A 20511-nucleotide genomic window follows, 5' to 3' on the forward strand; every position below is an offset into this window, starting at 1 on the left:
AAGTGGCCCATCTGAGGACGTATTTCTGAGTTGTCCAATATATTTAGAGTCGCCTATTTTTAGCCATTGTGGTGTAGTGGATAGATGGCTGTCATCCTTGGGGTCTGAGAGACCTGAATTGAAGATCTGTGTCTGACTATTACCAGTTGTGAGACTTGAGCAAGTCATTCCACTACTCTGCCTCAGTTTCTCCACCTGTAAAATGGGGACGATAACAGCACCTATCTCACAGAGTTGTTGCAAGGATCAAAGGAGATACTTTAATGTACTTGGCAAACCTTAAAGCACTCTAAACATTTGGGTTTTTTTCTTATTAACATAGTTTTTAAAATCACATTTTAAATAATAAAATACCTAGAATTCAGACTATGATTGATTTTGAGGGCATACGAGGGGGAATGCTTCTATAATGGTGTTTATATTTGTTGTTTTCCATTAGAGGACTATATAAGAGACCAAATGCTTCCATTTAAAAAAATCACTCCAGCTTTATTTATCTGAGTGAGGAACTCCTTCTGCCAATGAGAACTGAACTTTTCTCTGCAACTTATAGTCTTGTAAACTGCCTAGAGCAGAGGTGTCAAACATATGACCATGTCACTCCCCAGTCTGAACCAGATTAAAATGTAGTTGGGAATGATTTAGAAAAGAAATAAAAATGCAATACAATATAGGCAATGTTAACTTTTTTTAAACTCAATATGCGTAGCAGGGAACCTTACGTATGCTTTAGTAGCTTTTGTCCTGCTTTATTTTTGACACCACTAGCCTAGGGGCAATCCAACAATATATATCAGAATTGAGACTTGAATCAAGATGTTCCTGGCTCTGAGGTTAGCTCTCTATCCACTCTTCCATACCGCCTTGATTTGTCTATACTCCATAGACTTTGTGCAGTGTATGTTTTTCAACATTCTTGCTTGACCATAGACTGTCACATGCCTTTAATAGAGGAGCCTATAAATGTGAGGAATCACTGGTTAAGAAAGTTTAGTAAAAAAAGTTGAGTCATTCATAAAAAAATTAAAACATTCTAAGCCTTGGCTAATATTTAGTCTTCAAATGATTTTCTTGGCTACATTTGACATAAATCAAGGACTCAAAAGAGCCTGACGTGTCATCATTCCAATTAGACTGGAAGTCCTATTAACAAATGTAGGAGAACAAAACAAAAAACACAATCAAAACCTTCGCTTGGCACTGTACCTTGAACATAGTTAACATTTGGTAATGTAGGTTTTAAATAAATATTTACTGCATTTTACTGAGTTAAAACAAATTGAATTGAGTGGGGGAAGTATCAATCTGTCTTTAAAAAAAGGTCTGGGGGTTTTAGTGGACCGCAAATTCAGGGTCGATCAGCAGTATGCTACGACAACCAAGGAGGTTTGTATCTTAGGCTGGGGTTAAGGAAGTTATCATCCTTCACTCCTCTTCCCTGATGAATTCTGTGTTCAGTTCTTAACACATTTTGGGAAAATTTTAGGAAATTTTAAGAGAAATATTAATGAGCTTTTTTCTATTCCAGAGAATGGAAAATGATTTCAGTTTCCTGGTATGTGATCATCAATGGAAGGAACTGTAGATGTTTAATATAGAGGATAGAAATCTTTGGAATGACAAGATTGTTATCTTCAAGTTTTTGAAAGAGTTGTCATAGGAAAAATTGACTAAACTTTCTTTTTTTTGCTTGGCTCAAGAGGATGGAAGTTGGAGCCCTAGGAAGATGCTGCAAAGAGGAAATTTTAGGAAATCCTTGTAACAATTACAGCCATCACACAAGGGAATTGGACCTCTATGCATAGTAGGTTCTCTCTTATGGGAGGTCTGAAAGTAAGGACAGCATGACTATTTGACAAAAATTTTCATGAGGGCATTCTCTTCTAGGTCTCTGAGGTTTCCTCCAGTTCTGAAATCCTGTGACTCTAAATCAGAGTTGGCCAACACTATCAAGGCCCAAGCTTAAAAATAGTCAACACAAGTTGAAAAACATGGTAATGTTTATTAATGATGATCTTTTTTTTTTTTTAAATGAAAGCCATGGATATCCAAACACAAACTGAATCACTTACAGTAAACTGAAGGCACACTCTCCCACATTTTTATTTATTTTTATTTTTTAAAATTTTTTTTACAAAAAATTCATGACATATGCTTTGATTTTTTTCTGGTTGGTGGAAATGAGGCATCAAGGACACTAACAATCCCATTAAACACACCATGTAACATAGATTTCAACTTTGCTAATGGCATTTAGTAAATGCTCCCTTGGTATTAATTTTGTCTGCTGATTTTTTGTTGTGTTACAGTACTTATAAAGGTCCCTTTAAAACTTTAATGACTATGATTTATTTCCATGCAGAAAAATCCAGCATGTTGGCTCCAATGGCCTCAAATTCTTGACTAGGGTTTTGTCAGTATTCTGGAATGGAAACATGGAATATTTTCTGGGAAACATGGGGCTGGGAAGCCCATGGTTTTGTTTTACTCCTCAAAGAGCTGAAAGACAAAAGTCATCTCATCAAGTTAAACATTTCTGTTGTGGTTTAGATTAAACCTGCATAATGGTTGACCATCAGTTAAAATTTGTATACACACACACACATACACACACAGTGTGTATGTGTGTGTGTGTGTATGTGTATGTAAAGGTTCTAAATTCCCAGCCCTATTATGTATAGATCAGTTATCTGTGTTACTTTTCGGTGGAAGCAGGACGAGGAAACCTGTGGTTGCCACTAAAAGTGGGGGGAGGAAGCAGAAAGAACCACAAAGCAAAACTACCCAAACACCATCTGGTCAATTTCATTGCATGGATCTGGGTTGGTCTGCCATTAAATCGAGTTGAATTAAATGGGGGGAAAACCTTTCTGAAAAAGAATTCACCTCACATTATTGGCTCTTTACAAAACTCTTATCCTCTAAGATTCTTTCAAAATTGGATTTCCATAGCATTTGCAAATATGAAATCAATTCTACAGTAGTATAAACAAAACCCAGGAAAAAGGCACTTATGCACAGCGGGAGGTTGGATAGTCAATTCAATCTTCTATGCAGCCCTTTAAAAAATGTCTCGTCAATTGAAGTTCATTTCTGGCCAGCTTATAAATCCAGTTAAATTCCAGGATGAAATCAAATCAGAATGCTTAGGAAAAGGAATCAATAAGAGGCCACTGTTGATTTTTATATCAATTGGAAACTTCTGATGAGACCTAGGATGGGCGTATGAAACATGCACTGTTATTAAGCCAAGTGCAAAGGAAATTGTTGCAGAGTCTCTGGGTTTACTGACAAAAAACCCCCCAAAAACCAAAACCAAAACCAACCCAAACAATTGTCTAAAGGGAGAGTTTGATAAGATAATTAGATGAATGATAACAAAATCTCAGCAGGGAAGTGCCCATAAATTGAATTTATTTGGGAGCATGTTTTCACAAGTATCACCAAATTATCTAATTTTTGCTTACATTAAAAAGTGATAGCCCATAACAACTAATTAATGGAAAAGGAGGAGAAGGCCAATACTTTGAACTAATAGCACATAAGAAAACAAAATTACAAACATCAAAGAGCCACCATGATGGTTGACAGCTTCCTATGAATTCCTTCAGCCATTTTTGCCTCTAAAAATATTTCAATGAAACTTGCAAGGCAAAGAATTCCAGTAATTCTATAGAGTACTATATTTAAAGATCCAATACACTGATACCATCTTCAGGTCCTTTTCACTTGGTCGAGAATACCATTCTTCATATTGGCATATATGTAATATATATATATATCATATGTATATATATATCATACATATGATATATATATATATAAATTATACACTCATTAAAAGAGGAAACATTGGAGAAGCAAGGTTCTTTTTTGTAGCGCATAAATAACAAATGATCCCATCATGTTTACCTATAGGAAAGGTATGACACATAGATGGCTTAGTTCTTTGCTCTGCAGCTAATTTCAAAATGTGCCACTTAAAATACATAGATAGAACATTACATCAAGCCTGCACATTTAAAATCAGGAATGAGTCAAAACTCACGGATTTACCCAGTTTTCCAACCCTGAATTGCTAGTTCAGACTCTACAAATTATACATTGGGTATTTTAATGCTTTTACACCCAAAGGACCAGTTGAAATCATATATTTACCATTGCTTCAGGATCAGAGCTACTTGAACCTGGACTTTGAATAATCAGCAAAAGTTAAAGAAAATGCATAAAAAAATTCTCTTCCACATTCCCACCTGAACATTCCGAAGCAATCCCTAAACTCTTATGGTATATTTTGGAAAATAAATGGATATAAAATAAAGAAAAATGGAACAATAGCAACATTTTACTTGACATGAATTTTGAACTCCTTTTCTAAATAGTCTTTCTTATCTCAACTTGAGTCTTATTGAGAGGCAGCAGAAAGCAACTCAGAGAGAGGTTTGTATATCCAGATTTTGCAGAATTCAGGGCACATAGTAAGCTCTTATTGAATGCTTTTTGACCAACTAGCTGTACTTGTACTCAGGAAGACCTGTATTCAAATCCTGCCTTAGAACTTAATGACTATGTGACCCTAAAGTCACTTAGCTTCTCCTGGCTTGTTTCCTAATCTGTATAATGAAAGGGTTGATTTTTCATGGCCTCCAAGGATCCTTCCAGGCCTAGACACAATGGAACAAGAGAGAAACTCAGATGCAGTTAATAAATTCAATAAGACTTTCAGTATGTTATTTGGCTGCTCATAATCCACTTTTTTAAAAAATAAAAAACATCTAAACAAATATATCTCAAATGAAAATTGTTATTGAATGAATTAAAGGATAATTAATTATTTCAATCTGTTTCGTTGAAGGAAATAGCTTCAGCATTGATATCACAAATTCATTTGAATATTAAAGAAAAGTGTTTAAAATATCCCTTTCTCTCCTATTTGTGTTTCCGCTTGAAAAACATTTTTAAAGTTCTATTCAATTGGAACACAATTTTGCTAGTAGAAAACTCATGACTGTCATTATAACCAAGCAGCTGCAGTCTTACTCACCATACCTGCATCATATACATTTTTAAAAACAATTGACTAATTTATGCTGTCTTTAACTTGCACAATTATGATACTCTAGGGCAACAGAAATAAAAAATTCCAAAAGAAGAAAACTGTTGAATCCCACTTTGCCATTCTAAACCATTTCTTTCCAAAATAAGGAAAGTAAGACAGGTATCAGACATGGCACTTAAATATATAGAAATTAAAGGTAGCTAGACTGTGAGGTATGGATATATGGCCACCATTAAAAGATAACAGAATGTGACTTTGATTCTGCCAAAGTTACATAAAACCCCCACAAAATCACATTTATTTACTCAGATCTCATGTTATGGTCTTCAAAGTTTGTATTCATTTTTATTCTTTTGTATAATGAACATAGAAAAATGCATCCTTCCTACAAATCAGTATTTTGGATGGCAAGCAATTCTCTTGATTTGTTCTCAATGATTGTTTACAGTCTAAATGTACAACCACATCAGGCAGTCATTGCATAGGGACCACTCTGGATTTTCAAGACAGTGTTTCATTTGATACCACTACTGGAAATTTTCATTTAAAATTAGAGAACTAGGTACACAAAAAATCCTAATGGTTCATACACTTTTGGAGGGATGGTGTGGTTGAGAAAGCATTAAAAAATAATGGAAGTGTGCAAAATGGTGGGCTTTATCTTTTAGTGTCAGTTTTAATGTCTTTCTCAGTCCTCATCAATCCCCTTAGAAGGGTAACTTTCAATCCATTATTGTATGAATGTTTAACCACTCTCTTATTATGAACGAGGCCATTTCCATTCCACAACACAGAGACCATTTATTTCCATTCAGCCTCTTCCCGGATGACCAAAAATGGAGCCTTTATTTCATCATATTTCTAGTTAGGAATGCATTAGCTTGTTTCAGTAACAAAGATCTGAGCAGTAGAATACCCATTCCACATATGCTTTCTGGGGGTGATAAGTTCATCCCCTTAAGCTTTTTATGAGGAACTGCATTCAATGTGCCTGGTCTCCCAAGGTATATTCCATAGTCTGATATGCCTTCCTTCTTCACCTATGCCTTGCTAGAATTCTTTTCTGTACTCAAAGAACAGCTTGCATGCCAACTCTTTCAAGCATCCTTTCCTGATGCCCTTCTCCCAGTGACTAATACTTTTTCCCCCTTTGCAGTGAATTTGTATTACTTAGCACATTTTTGATATTTTTTTCACATGTTTACAAATTGCATCTCCTGTAGAACAATGTAAGTTGTTGGAAGGTAAGGACCATTTTGTTTTAGCCTTTGCATACCCGGCACCCAACCAGTGTCTTTCTTATACATAGGAAGCACTCACTAAATGTTTGTGGAATTGAATTGACTTGTAAAAGTCATATGGTGGTCTTCCAAATCTGACTAGTCTAGAGATGATTCATTAAGCTGTCATTGCTACTTTTGTTTTAAAAAATGACAAAACAGCAAGGAACATTTTAGCTCTTTAATGAGCAAAGATTCAGGTCTCTTAGCATTGGAATAATAATTATTATCCAGATTATCTTTATTTCACTCAGTGACCAGGAACATGGCCAAGAAGTACAAAGTAATTTCCATTAAGTAGTATACAATTTTGTGTGTGTGTGTGTGTGTGTGTGTGTAATAAGCTTTCATTCTTGAAAAAGAGTAACTGAAAAAGAAATGTTTCTGTTACTGCAGTTAGTTTGTCAGAGAAAGTTCTTTGCATTATCTTACAAACTATCAAAATTGCTAGTAATCTGAAAAAATGTAAAAAAAAATCACATAACTTTAGTCTAATAGAAATATAGTACAGGTCAGAGAGAAAGTATTTATCAGGGATGTGCTCTTAAGTCCATCTCATTTTTTTTCTTTTAATATAAATGTACATCTGATTACATATACAAACATTTGGAAAGGTCTGTGATATACTGGTACTGGTAAACAACGGGGAAATGGAGAGTTTCCTGTGATATTAGAACAATTGCTGACAACCACACATACAGGAATGACTAAAACCCTCCAGTTTGGGTGACTCTCCTTTTCTAGCCTCTCTACCTACACTGGATACTAGCTAGAGATCTCATCAGCAAATTCTGGTGAATGGACTTCGGTGATAACGATATGAAATGTGAAGAGGGATATGACTTTTTATCGAAATAGTATTAGTAAACATTTTGTCATGCAACATGAGTAAATCAAGAATTGAGAGCTGTAATCAGAGTGGCGATATTGGGGCATCCTTATATCATAAAATACCATTGTAAATAAATCTTTGGACACACTTCACCTTACCAAGAGGAACAAAATACAGTTTTAACCAAAGCACAGCAAATTATAAATCCTTCAACACAAGTCCCATTTGGGTAATATTTCTATAAATTATTTAGATGAAAACATAAAAGAACATTAAAAATACAGAAAGTTGTTTGTTTTCTCTCTGGGATTCATATCAGTGAGTGTTCACCCCTATCCCTATAGTTTCATCAGTTACCTTTCATAACTAACACCTTTTAATTCCTGAAGCTATTTTAATTTATTCTATTGCAATAACTTCTGCCCCCTTACAAATCTTCTTTGGATTCTGCCAATTGATGGAGGAAGCTTCTATGAAAAAATTCCAATGGGATGAGAAGAATTTTAATTGCAGCTTAATCAGCAGCACAGCCACCAAGCATATCAATGATCATGCACGTCGTGCTAAAACCCCCCAGTTTCCTGGATCCCCCACCAATTTATACTGACAGCACTTATGTGAAAATGTTGACCCTGCCAGGCCTCACTTTGCCGTTTGACCAGCAGGTTTCAGCATGAGCCTTGCTCTACTAAGGCCGTTAACAGCACTGGTGTTTTGTGTACTTATCCAAATAAGTAAATATGGACTACACAAGAAAACAGTTCCAAATAAAAACTGGTGAAAATTATCTGACATTCCATTAGTGTGTCCCTTGTGCATATTTATAGATTTTTTTTTGTTCTTAAATTTCAGTCATAGTTCTTTCCTGTTTGGTGTTGCACATGCCTAATTCCATTATGTAACTTAAATCTTCAAAAAATTAATACTTGAATGCGAATGAAAAAGTATCATTCAGAACAACTGCTTCAAGCAATCGAGATCAGTTTTTTAAGTTCATTTGTGTAACTATATACAATTCATTTTTTCAAAACCTCAAAAGTTCTTGATATGTATATTCACATAATACTCCTTCTTATTTAAATAGTAAGTCTTTGTAGGTTGAAAGTCAAGCAATCCCCAGTAATTGCTTACTGTAATCCGTCAAAAAATAGAGTTTGTTTCATCTTGTCTGGCTATACCCTGGTTGTTGAATGTGAGTGGGGGTGGGGGTGGGGATGGGGCAGAGTATTGTTCTGTCCTCCAGTAAATGTATTGAACGTGTGTAAGGGTTGGATTCCTGGTATAGTGTTGGGAATCATTGTAATGGTGTTGGGGGTCATTAAGGGTACATCGTCAGGAGACCTTCTCATAGCTAGTGTGTAGTCTGGGGGACAGGCGGTCCGGAGAACCACCTCATGTGGATGGATAGACTCACATTCATGATCCAAGTCTGTGTGCTTCATTTGGAGGGACATTATCTCCTCTTCTTGTGCGTGGGTAAGGTCATTGGTTGTCGTACGTTGAGGGCTACATCTCCTATGAACATCATGTCTCCTCTTATCCTTCTTGTAGTAGAGAGCAGCAAAGGCCAAGATGTTCAGAAATAGCAAAGATGCCCCAACTGCGATGGTCACACTCAACTCTGTGGAGTAGTCCCTCTGATCAACCGAAAATGGACTTGGTTGCTGCTTGGGATCATCTTGCTTGGCTGTTGGAAAGGCTGACGTGACAGGTACAGAATTTTTCCTTGTTGGCCTGAAGGTAATATCAGTTGAGGGCACTTTAGTTGTAGTAGAGGTATACTGAGAAATATCATTGAGATTGTGCAGATGAGGTACCAGCTCCAGCCAGAGGTTCACCTTATTGGCCCTGTAATGCTCTTTTACCCTTGGTTTTAATCCAATATGGAGATAGAGTTGATCTTTCTGTGAATATCTGGTCCATGCTACTTCTTCAAAACGATTGGGCTTCGTGTGGATAAATTTTGTGTCTTGAGGGACTGGTTGATTTGGATCACTATGGCAATTTAAGAGACAGAGAGAGAGAGAGAGAGAGAGAGAGAGAGAGAGAGAGAGAGAGAGAGAGAGAGAGAGAGGACATATTACCATAATTGAGAACTCAATAGGCAACGTTCATATTCAAAATAAATGCTACCTCCCTTCACTGGTAACCATAAGCATACCACTTCAGTGCAATTGTATACAGAATCTTGGTTTAGAATTTATATGAGTCATTTTTGGGATACATGTGTTATATGTCAGACACTTGGTTGTTGCTAGAGATACAATAAAAATGTCCCTATTTTCAAGGAGCTTACATTCTATCAAGAGAAGTGGAACTTCAAAGGCAGGCAAAATATTAAAAATTGGGTTAATACTTTACTTAAAACAAGAAGCCTTAAATTCTTCTAGATCCTTCATTCATTTCTGCATAGACTCATGTCTGCCTGGGAACAAGGAAAAGTTAACCTAATTCAATCATCATTTCTTTTTGGGTTCCAAAAGAGGGACTACAAAATTGCAATTAGTCTAGTAGATTACATGTGCCTTTAAAGTCTTTCAAAATCTAGAGTAGTTTCCTGAGAAAAGCATTTGTTTTACTCATTAAGATTTGATAAAAATAGTTCTGAAAAGGAAAAAAAGGCAAATGTTAATTTTGAAAAGGTCACAAAGTTTTGTTTTTTTTTTGTCCTTTCTTTCTGGGAAAAATGCTTTCTTTCATTTTAGATGGCAATTATACCCTATCTCATTATATTTACAAATATAGAACCATATGAATTTTATTTTTTTTTTACTAAAAAGAACACTACTTGTTCTTAAATATTAAGGATGATACCATTAAATTAAAATTTAAATTCATACTCTTGCTTGGTACTTACCCAGTTTTAGCAAAATTTGTCCAATAAGTCATCACTACTGCACTCAACATCACATCATTTTTAGAGAAATTGCAAGGGAATAACTCTGTTGGACCAATCATGGGGATTCCCAACACATAAGGAACCTCATCTCCATGAGCTGCGTCAGCCCAAGCTGGGACTTGATCTGTTTGGCAATGATGGTAGAAGGCATAGAAGTATGTAGGTGAACCAAAGTTTGAGTGAAGGTCTGCTGTAGCCACTGCTGGTGCCACCCACTGATGGTCAGTAAATAAAGCCAATAGTGTCTTGCGTCTAGTCTCAGGATTATGTCGGTCTGCCCAGTCTGTATACATAAATTTAATAGTTTCCCTCAAAACGTCTTTGCCTTCAGGGTATCCATACAAATTATCAACAAAATTGGAGACAGCAAAGTCAAAATCACTAGCTGAAATCCCATCTTCACTATCAACTATATTTTCAACAAATTTTAACCCTTCCCCTTGATTAACACCCAACATTATATCATAGTTGAGGAATTCCCCTTGTTCCATCAATATCTGAGGGTCATCTGGTATTACATCACCATCAATTACTGGTCCAAAGGCTATGTGGTATCGAGCTGGTTGGATATCTTGGTCAATAAGTTCTTTATAAGGCTTCTTCTGTAGACATTCAACCAGCTCTACAGTATCAGACATGTTGCAGCCAACTTTTGTAGCCAACATCCTGGCATATTTTGCAGGCTGGAAGCTAACAGCCCAGCTGGAGAGGGCTGTTCCACTTTGAGCTATTGCCCGTTGAAAGAGTCCTATGGGAAAATAACAAAGAGGTTTGAGATGACCTTCAAACATTTTGAATAGTTATGATAAAACAAAAGCAGTTAAAATTGGATCATGTCCTTTGTAAGAGTCAAAAGCACATATAAAATTTCTCCCAAACCTTCAGTGTCCTCTCAGTAGACATGTTGCTAGTTTAAAGCTTATTAGAGCAAAGAAAGGACATAGAACAATTTCTAGGACACAGTAAAACAGGTGATGTCCCAGAGCCCTATTTTTTTTTTTGAGGTAGTTAAAGGGGAAGATGTTGGACTCAAAGCTGTACAGTGATCAGGAAAGTTGGGAAGAGGAAGAGAAAAAGAAACAGAAGTGACACTTTTCTGAGCAACTCGTTTACCATTCTTCATAAAACTCCTTCCACCAACCAAAGCGAAGCCAAAGTAGGTGGAATAGGCTTCCTGACAAAATACAACCTCTGGCCATCTGTTGTCCTTTCGGCTGCTTTTTGCTCCTCTTCAAAGCTCATTTCTAGACATATTTTTTACCTGCATAGGAAGATGGAGGAGGTCTACACCTTTGATTAGTCTTAAGTCCCCAGGAGGAATTCTCCCTGGTGATAACCCTGGAGGTGCAGCTAACAAAATGCATCAGGCAGACTCTTCTTAATTCCATATCTTAGACACTCTATGCTAAATGTTTATCAAAGGAATTTGTGTTGCCAGAATGTTGTGACTATGTCAAAATCAATGCCAATGATTTCATGAAGGTGATTCAACTTTCTAGTTCCTTGGGCATAAAATATCATTTTCTAGAATGAAGAATGAGAAATATCCCATATACTGGGATTGGATTATGAGCCAATGGTTAAAGGTTGCATAATAATCAAAATTCCTAATGGGACATATTGAGCAGCTAAGATTTTTTTTTCATGAAGCACTTGCTTTAAAATATAATTTAAGAACATATGTTTTCAAAGAAAAACAAAGTACATTTTATTTAATGTTCAAAGTACTACTTTCTGGTGTGGATACTTAATCTTACTTACTCAGATATGCAAATGAGCTGAGAACTCTTTACAAGGACACTAAAAGTCTCAAAATTAGAACCAACCTTTCAAAAATTTATTTTTCAAAAGAGAAATAAATTGAATTCCCAAATCTCCATAATTCTTTTAGAAAAAAATCATAATGCACAAAAAAACAGAAAACCCTTTAAGTTTATTTAGATTTTTCTGAAATATTGAGATATAGCCTGCTAGTGGCTGGCAGTGCCTAAGGCTTTCATGCCATGGGTGTTCAAAAAATAATTGTTGAATTAAATTCAAGCAGAAGGTAAGTACGTGGAGGGCAGGAATTGTTTCTTTTTAAAATTAGTTTTTGTATCCATCTTGCTTAACACTAGGCACTTAATAAATACTTTGTTGGATTAGAATTGAATTTAATTAACATAGTTAATTAGTTCCAGAACAAGGTAAGGTATTAGGTAAAATGTTATTCCAGGAGACAATTTGATGCTTAGCAACAGAGTTGAATGGCTCAGAGATATCTACAATTATTCTGGTTGGGAATAAGGAGCAGGAAGCAGAGCCTTCCAGAGAGGGGGTTTAATGATGTTAAGTGTGGATGGGAACATTTTGATGTGGAGCAGATATAATGTCTTAAGGACAGTAGTGTGGAATATTGGATGGGTTAATGTAATTTGGGATAATCCTGTGCTTGAACACATCTCCAACTTGATCTAGAAAGTTCAGATACAGATATGCAGGGGACCCAAGAGGTACCTTTTTCATTTAATCTTACTCCCAATTTGTATACATGAGGAAAGTGAGGCTAGAGATATTAAGTGTCTTGTTCAAGATCAACGAGGTAGGAAGTGAGAGAGGCATGATTTGAACCACATCTTTTGACACCAGTTAATTTTGAATCTGTTCACTCCACTATACTGTGCTAAAGGAGCAACATGAAAAACCAAGTGCTCTGCAGCATCAGTTACTCCAAAACAAGCCATTTTTGTGCAAATTAATGTGTGCCAACAAAAGACAAATAATTCTCAAAAATTTAAATGTGTTAATTGCTCAAGTGCTGAAATATTCTCGAGCAATACTATTGTGTAATTTCAAAACCCCTCTAGGTTAAGGTAGAAAAAAATTTTAATATGAAAAAATAGACTATGTAGAAGAAAAACTTGGATGTGGCAGCATCCAAAATTTGTGATGTCATGTCATTTGTTGGTTTGACATAATTTTAATATGTGGAGATATATAGGTGAAAAATTATTATACAAAACAGAAAAACAGTCTTAGGAGTGTCACTTTCAATAGGAATTGGGGGCCAATGATAGCACTCATTTTGTTCCTCTCAATTTTATGATGAAAAGGATCCATTCCATTTGATGAAGACCTGATTTGAACAGTGGTAGAATGGAAATAGTAGAGCAAATTGCTTTATAACAAGGCTATATGTTGCCTAAATTGCATCCTTGTTCTCTATTAGGATAGTACTAAGGAATTTTCTAAGAATAATTTTTAGTTCCATTACTGGGGTTATGATGCCTCATAATGCCACAGACGTATCTCTGGATTCTTCAGGGCAATGTCAGTAGTTCCCAAGCTCTGAAAGGCTCTACCAAGCTGGAAAAGATTTGTGTACAAGTTTCGTGTTGGATGGATGTCCAAGAGCCAGAGTAACTAAATTTGGAGAGGATTTTTCACTAGAATAGTTGTGGGTAAAAGACCACCTACTAAGTCAGGAAGTGTACAATTAACTAACATTATGACTAATCTTTGAAGTATTCAAATAATTTTTGTTCCAGCCAAATAGCCCAACATACAAGCAGGAATGTGTTGTTAACATTAAGACTGGGCTTGGATCTACTTTTTGCTCCATTCATTTCAACTATTCTGTTCTTAATGAATTGAGTCCTCAACTTATATTTACTTTCCTCTCTAATTCTAGCAGATAAGTTGGGAAATAATTTTTGAAGTCAAATAATACTAAAGTCAATATTTTTTTCCTTCATTTAAATGCAGTTAAGCGCAATATTTAGTGAGTCTTGGAAAAAAAAAGTTTTCTAAAGAGGACATTTTCATTCCTCAGAAAAACACTCTCTTATTAAAGATACAAACATTGTAGAAATAATCTGAATTTCTAACAGGTGTTGACATCCCCCAATTAACATCTCTATAAAGTCAATGAAGATTTTACATAAAACATATATGAACAAGTTATGAGTCAAACAATAGACAATTCACTGAATACATACATTTAGTTGATGACCAGTTACCTTCTTGTAATTCCATATGAGGAAATTTGTGGCAGCACGCAAAAACAGATACTCTGTCTTCTCTCCCATAAGCTTTAACTTTACCAATAAAAATGCTGCATAAATTAAACCCAGCATTTAAGTACTTTTTTGGGTTTTTGCTTCAGAAATTTGTAGTACAGAAGAGTCACATGACATTATGTTAAAATATTCTCTTCATCTTATTCTTTTTGTTTACATATTTATGTATATGCATATATTTCTATGCAAAGGAACATAATTATATATGTACATATATACATATAAGGTTATGAAGGTTGTGGTTATATATATATCTCTGGGTGTGTGAAAGAGGGAAAGAAAGAGAGAGAAAGATAGAGAGAGAGAAAGAAAGAGAAAGAAAGAGGGGGGAGAAAGAGAGAGAGGAACAGAGAATGGTCAAGAAAGGTGGGGGACAGACTTCACTGACAGTACTTTTCTGTGTCTTCTCTAAGATTTCAAATGAGATGTATGTTGAGTTGACCACGATTGCAAAGTAGAAAAAAAATTAAATGATAATGTTATTAGATTGGGAATATACCTTATTTATAAAGAGGAGGGTGTTGAGACCTGTTAATGAAAGGGAGAAATGTTTCATGGATATTCCATTTTCCCTTGCCTTCTCTATACTTCAGGAGGGAAAAAAGTAACATCTTTGGAGTAGAAAATAGGGGAAAAAAGTAAAAGATAAAATGTGAGTGGGAAAAATATCAAAAGTTCCCCTTATAACCTGGATGCTTTGACAATTTTGGATCATGCATGCAAAATAATCAAACATTCTCTTCTTGGATGATAACTGAAAACTATATGAATTCAGGCAAACTATTTAGAACCTAATTTTGACTTTTATGCTAAAAAAAGAAAGACAGTTCTAAGCATCTCAAACACTTCAATGGATCTCTCATTTCATTGATTTGGGAGTTCTCTTTTATGGTAGAAATTTCAACCCATCCATGCCTATCCATCTGTGTGATTTTTGTAAATGTCCTTCCCATAAGTTCACCACAAGGGAGCTATCCAATGTGCTGAAGGCCTTTAAGCTTCTGTTAACCTCAATCATGTAATATGATTCTTGCTTTTTAAAAATCTTGCCTAGATTTACTGGACATAGTAACAAAACAGGGAGCTATCTATTCTGATTTCCCTAAAAGGCATGCTTTTCTGGGGCAAGATGTGGAAGCAGAATGATGACTAGACATGTCATTTGGAATCCATCTAAGACAGTCTCTTTTCGAAGCTCTGCAGGAAACAGAAGAAAAGTGTTTGACACCTGAAATTTCAACATGCATAGAAAAAAAACTGTAGAATGTGCCCATCACAGGCCTGACTGTGAGTGAGCTGTGCTTTACACTCATTATGGACAGAGAAGGAGATACATAGCATCACAGAATACCAATGGCGGTGGCATGCAGACACCAAAATTGTCAAAATTTGCAACCGGCATAATACCTTTGGTTGAATTGCTCCAACGGTTACCTTCAGAATAATGGGATAAAGTCAGCAGGTTGACACATGACCCCCCAGCGCCAGATCCAAAAACGGTGATTCTCAAAGGGTCACCACCAAAGAATCCAATGTTCTCACTAGTCCATCTTAGAGCCTGTATTAGATCAAGGAGTCCATAATTCCCTTTTGCTGCTTGATCTCCCGTACTCAAGAAACCTGAAAACATAAAAGGGAGAAAAATTCTTAGAACATCCTATGAAGTTCATATTTATTTTTACTATTGTTTGTTTCTGCAACAAATTATAGTTGATAATTACAAAGTAGTGGTATAAAGTATATTGTCAAAGAAAAAAATCAGTCATAATTGTTTCAAGAGCTAGAAAGGACTTCAATATATCTGTTTCAGTCCTCTAAACTTTCCATATGAAGAAACTGAGACCCAGAAACTAAAAAATAACTTATTCAAGGTCACTTAGAGCTGGGATTTGAATGCAAGTCCTCTGATATCAAATAACAATAATAATACATTGCTATTATATTTATGTTACATTATATATATATATATATACATACATATATATATATATATAATAACATTTATATAGTGCCAACTATGTGCCAGGCACTGTGTAAGGACTTCACATATATTATCTGACCCTCACAACAACTCTAGGGGATAGGTGCCATCATTATCTCCATTTTACAGATGAGAAAACCCTGGCAAACTAGGGGTATGACTTGCCCAGGGTCACACAGTAAGTAGGCTGGAATTGAATTCAGGTCTACTGCAGACCAAGAACTCTATCCTACTGTGCCACAACGCATCATTCTTGTATTAGTTGTTGAGGTGGTAAGATTAGGAATAACTAAGTGACAGTCTGTGTAATAGATTAGAAGTCCTCCTTATTAGGATTAGAAAGCCTCTTCCCATCCATTCAATCTGGCCCCTTCTAGGGAATTTATCAGAAAAAAATGGGCAAAAGTTCATGGATAGGCATGGATAGGTTTGATAATGCATCATTGCAGACAGTACTCATAATGAGGAGTTTTGGAGTTTCATTCTTTTATTTGCTAATGTTTTGGAGTCAAATACTTTTGAAGACTTTTGAAGACTATAGTGAACTGGGCTGAGTAGATTAGTTTATTTTGTCTAAAAACGTTCTTTTAATGAATTCAAATAACTGATTGAGCAAGGCAAAAAGATCTGACTTTTTAGTCAGATCTGCAAAATGTCTGTTATTCTTTCAGCATGAGAAAGTCCTAACATGATAATACCATCACAGAATCACAGAATTTGTGAGTTAGAAGTGACTTCAGCTGCCTTTAGACTAATCCATACATGAAAGCAGTTCTTATTCTTACATACACGAGTGGTCAGTCAGTTTTTGCTTGAAGATCTCCATTGGGGGCCAACCCACTATTAACATAGATTGTAACCTTTCTCCAACCCAGTACCTAAATCCTACATGGTTGTCTGGGAAACAGAGCGCCTTGCCTTGGGTCATTTAGCTAATGAGCTTCAGAGGTGGAATTTGCATTATGGACATTCCTGACTTCAATACTCTCAATCCATGATGCCATGGATGCCTGAGAGGTAACAAAGAAAACCCTAAAAGCTTCATAAATGAAGTCAACACCTATATAGATGGAGTCATCAAGCCAGATAATCCAGAACAGAATATCAATTTGTCCTAATGGCTCAAAGTCCTGAAAGATTTAGCTCATTACTGAAATTCCCAAGTGGTTTTGGCTAACCACTTATTTTGGCTCAAGGTGGGACCACAAGGCAAATGACATATTTTAGGGACTAAACATTCTAATCCATTTAATAATAAATGAACATTTATTCTTGAAGTAGTAGAGTCCCTGATATTTATTTTCCTATGTTGTCTTTAAGGACACATCAACCATCATCCTTATCTTTCCCAGGAAACTTGGACTCTGCTCCAAGCTCAATAGATGTGCTTTTACATGATGTAGATCAGAACCAGTACTTGACTGTAACTTTCCATCTCTATATCTTGCATAGGGACATCAGCATTGTAACATATCCTACCAGATTCTCAGACTCTCTCTTCCTTTAGAACACCAGGCTCTGAGAGCTGAACATTCTCCACATCTTGCCCCAAACTGGTTGTCTATGTAATTTTCCACACACCCTTTCTAAACTCTGCTGGGAATGTTTCCTTCTATTCCACTTTGTAGGTACCCTTTATGGATTGTCTTCCATTATTAAAATGTAACATTCTTGAGGGTAGGGTATTGTGCTTATTTATCTTTTCATTCTTAGCACTTATCACAGTGCCTGGCCTATAATAAGCACTTAATAAATGCTCACTCATATTATGATCTATCTGGCTCTTTTTCTACTTATTTATTTATCTTATCTATCCATTGAACATATTTGAGGCAAAAGTTGACATATGTAATTTCAGAGTCACAGAACTCCCAGTTTGGCAAAAATCTTGGAATTAAAAAAAAAATACACAGTCCAACCTGTGCCTGCCTGAGAATCCCTTCCCCTAGATTCCCAACAACAGATCCAGTCCTTGTTTGAAAATTTCAATGCAGAGGCAGGCTGCTACATTGTAAGACATCCCTTCTCACTTTAGGACTTTGGGATAGTTCTAATTATTTGAGATTGAAAACTGGCTTTTTCAGAACTTCTGCTCATTGGTCCTAACTTCACCTCCACAGCCAAGAAGGTTGAATTCCTTTTTCCTTCTATGTTGCACCTCATCAAATACTTGAAGACAGTTGTTATTATATCCAACCCCTTCCCTCAAGTTATAGTTTTTCTTTACCCAGTTATGCATTTTCAGTTCCAAATTCTTCTCCTGTGGCACAGACTAGGGACTTTGACTGTCTGGGTTGTCCTTCTCTGGATGCTCTCCAGAGAGCAGATTATTAAGATTCTTCAAAATTTGATGTCAATAATAATGGCTATAATTTTTATAGCAGTTTAAGGTTTGCAATGAACTTTACAGAGGCAATCTCACTAGTTCTTCACAGCTACCTTAGGAGGTATATCCTATGATTATACCCATTTTGCAGAGGAGGAAATTGAGGCATGTCAAGTGATTTAGGTCACACAGTTATTCTATGTCTGAAGAGGGACATGAACTAGAGTATTACTGATTCTGAGTTGAACACTCTATCTGCTGAGCCACCTAGCTATCACATTATCATAGGTACACAATGGCATGTTATTCATTCCTTTACAAGAATAAAAGCAGAAAGATTCCCAGAGCATTGACATGAATTTCCCCCAAAACAATCAGGGCAGAGAGAAAATCTATGAGGCAAGATCTGCTAGGAAAAAGTCCATTGTTGCGATTCAAATTTGCCCATGGTTTCTTTGAATTAATTTTGGTTCAAACCATTTGTAGAACAGACCCTTTTCTCACTTCTCCTCTTCCCTGAAATTTGAAGCTTTCTAAGTGCAGCATTCAATGATATTGTGCTCCTTTGAGACCCAGGGGTAAAAATGGACTTACCCAAGGTCATTTAGCTATTTAGTCTGTGTGACATGGGAGATGCTGGCACAGGACTGCTCAGCATGGCGTGCCCACATCAGAAAAGGTGCTATGCTCTATGAGCAAAGTAGAATTGAGATAGCACAAAGCAAATGTAGGATGTGCAAATTTGGAGTAGCCATCCCAAACAGTCATGTGGACTATATTTGCCCAACCTGTGGTAGGGCATTCCACCTCATATTGGTCTGATCAGCCACAGCTGGAAACACTGAAACTTCACTTTATCATGGTGATGTCAGTTTGTTCCTCCTCAAAAATGAAGGGCAACCATCAACCAACCAACCAACCCCAACAGGAAACAATTTCCTAAGTTTTTATTCCAGTTTCCTTTGCAATACACAGTCTTATCTCTGGTGCTACTGTCAGAAGTCAGTTTACAAGGAACAACTGCATATGAAGAATTCTGATATCCTTAAGTACTCTAAATTACACACACACACACACACACACACACACACACACACACACACACACACACACACTTTCTGCTTCCAGCCCCTAATCCCACCAAATGCCTGCTTAATGACTTGTCTAAAAACTTTTATTAAATGGCTAAGACAAAGCTGCTTTGCCAGGGAAATTTGTTCCTCAAAGGAGATTCTTTTGTGAACATCTGATTGATGACCATCATATACAAAAGACTTTTTTGAAGCATGAAGTTACAAGTAGTCAAATCTTGGAAAAATTAAAAAGAAGCCTTTATACAACCTCCTAAAATATATTATATGCTTGTTATTTCTCTCTCTGTCTCTCTCTCTTTGTCTCTCTGTCTCTCTTTTCCCTCCCCCTCTCTCTCTGTCTTTCGAAAGGAAATCTCTTCTAAAAAAAAGTTTCAAAATCCTTTAAAAATATCCCTGGATTTCATCACTATCATTTCTCATTTCTGTATAGAAATACATCTCCCCACCTCAGGTCCCCGCATTCACAACTCTTCCCATGTAATAAAGAAAAACAGGCTGACATAGACATGGTGCCTGATACTGTGCGCAGCATTCTACATCCCTAATCTCCCACCTCTCTACCAAGGAAAGAGAGTTACAGTTCATTAGTCACCTCCAGGATGGAGGCACTACCATCATTTTCTAATTATTCTCAAGCCTTTAGGCAAAAGCTCACTTCACTTGGTAATATTTAAACTTGTTTCTACAATTAGGTGACTCACTGCTCTCTGTAATGGCAATCAAACATTCTACACAGCCATTATAAAGCACACCTACTAGCTAAAATATTTCCCCATTAACAGAAATAGAAAAGTGAAATCTCTTTTTCAAAAAAAGGTACTCCTATATGTCATAAAATCTAAAATATATGCTATATACATCACATATTTTATAACAATGATCTAAATGTGGCAAGGACCCTAGAGGTCATTCAATCCAAACCCTCAGATTTTCAGATTAAGAAAGTGAGAAGGATGCTAATGGATGTGACAGCATCATGTGG

At 36.1% G+C, this 20511-nt stretch overlaps 1 protein-coding gene across 1 annotated transcript; it reads right to left on the minus strand.

Moving 5' to 3' along the window:
• Nucleotides 1-2037: 2037 nt before the first annotated feature.
• NLGN1 (neuroligin 1) lies at nucleotides 2038-16935 on the minus strand. Its single transcript, XM_072621526.1, has 4 exons — nucleotides 16899-16935; nucleotides 15536-15748; nucleotides 10029-10818; nucleotides 2038-9166 (listed from the first exon to the last, which is right to left on the minus strand). The coding sequence occupies exons 1-4, from the start codon at nucleotides 16933-16935 to the stop codon at nucleotides 8344-8346; spliced, it is 1863 nt and encodes a 620-aa protein (XP_072477627.1). The 3' UTR covers nucleotides 2038-8343.
• Nucleotides 16936-20511: the final 3576 nt, after the last annotated feature.

Source organism: Notamacropus eugenii, chromosome 6 (genome assembly GCF_028372415.1).
Source record: "Notamacropus eugenii isolate mMacEug1 chromosome 6, mMacEug1.pri_v2, whole genome shotgun sequence".
Taxonomy (NCBI): domain Eukaryota; kingdom Metazoa; phylum Chordata; class Mammalia; order Diprotodontia; family Macropodidae; genus Notamacropus; species Notamacropus eugenii.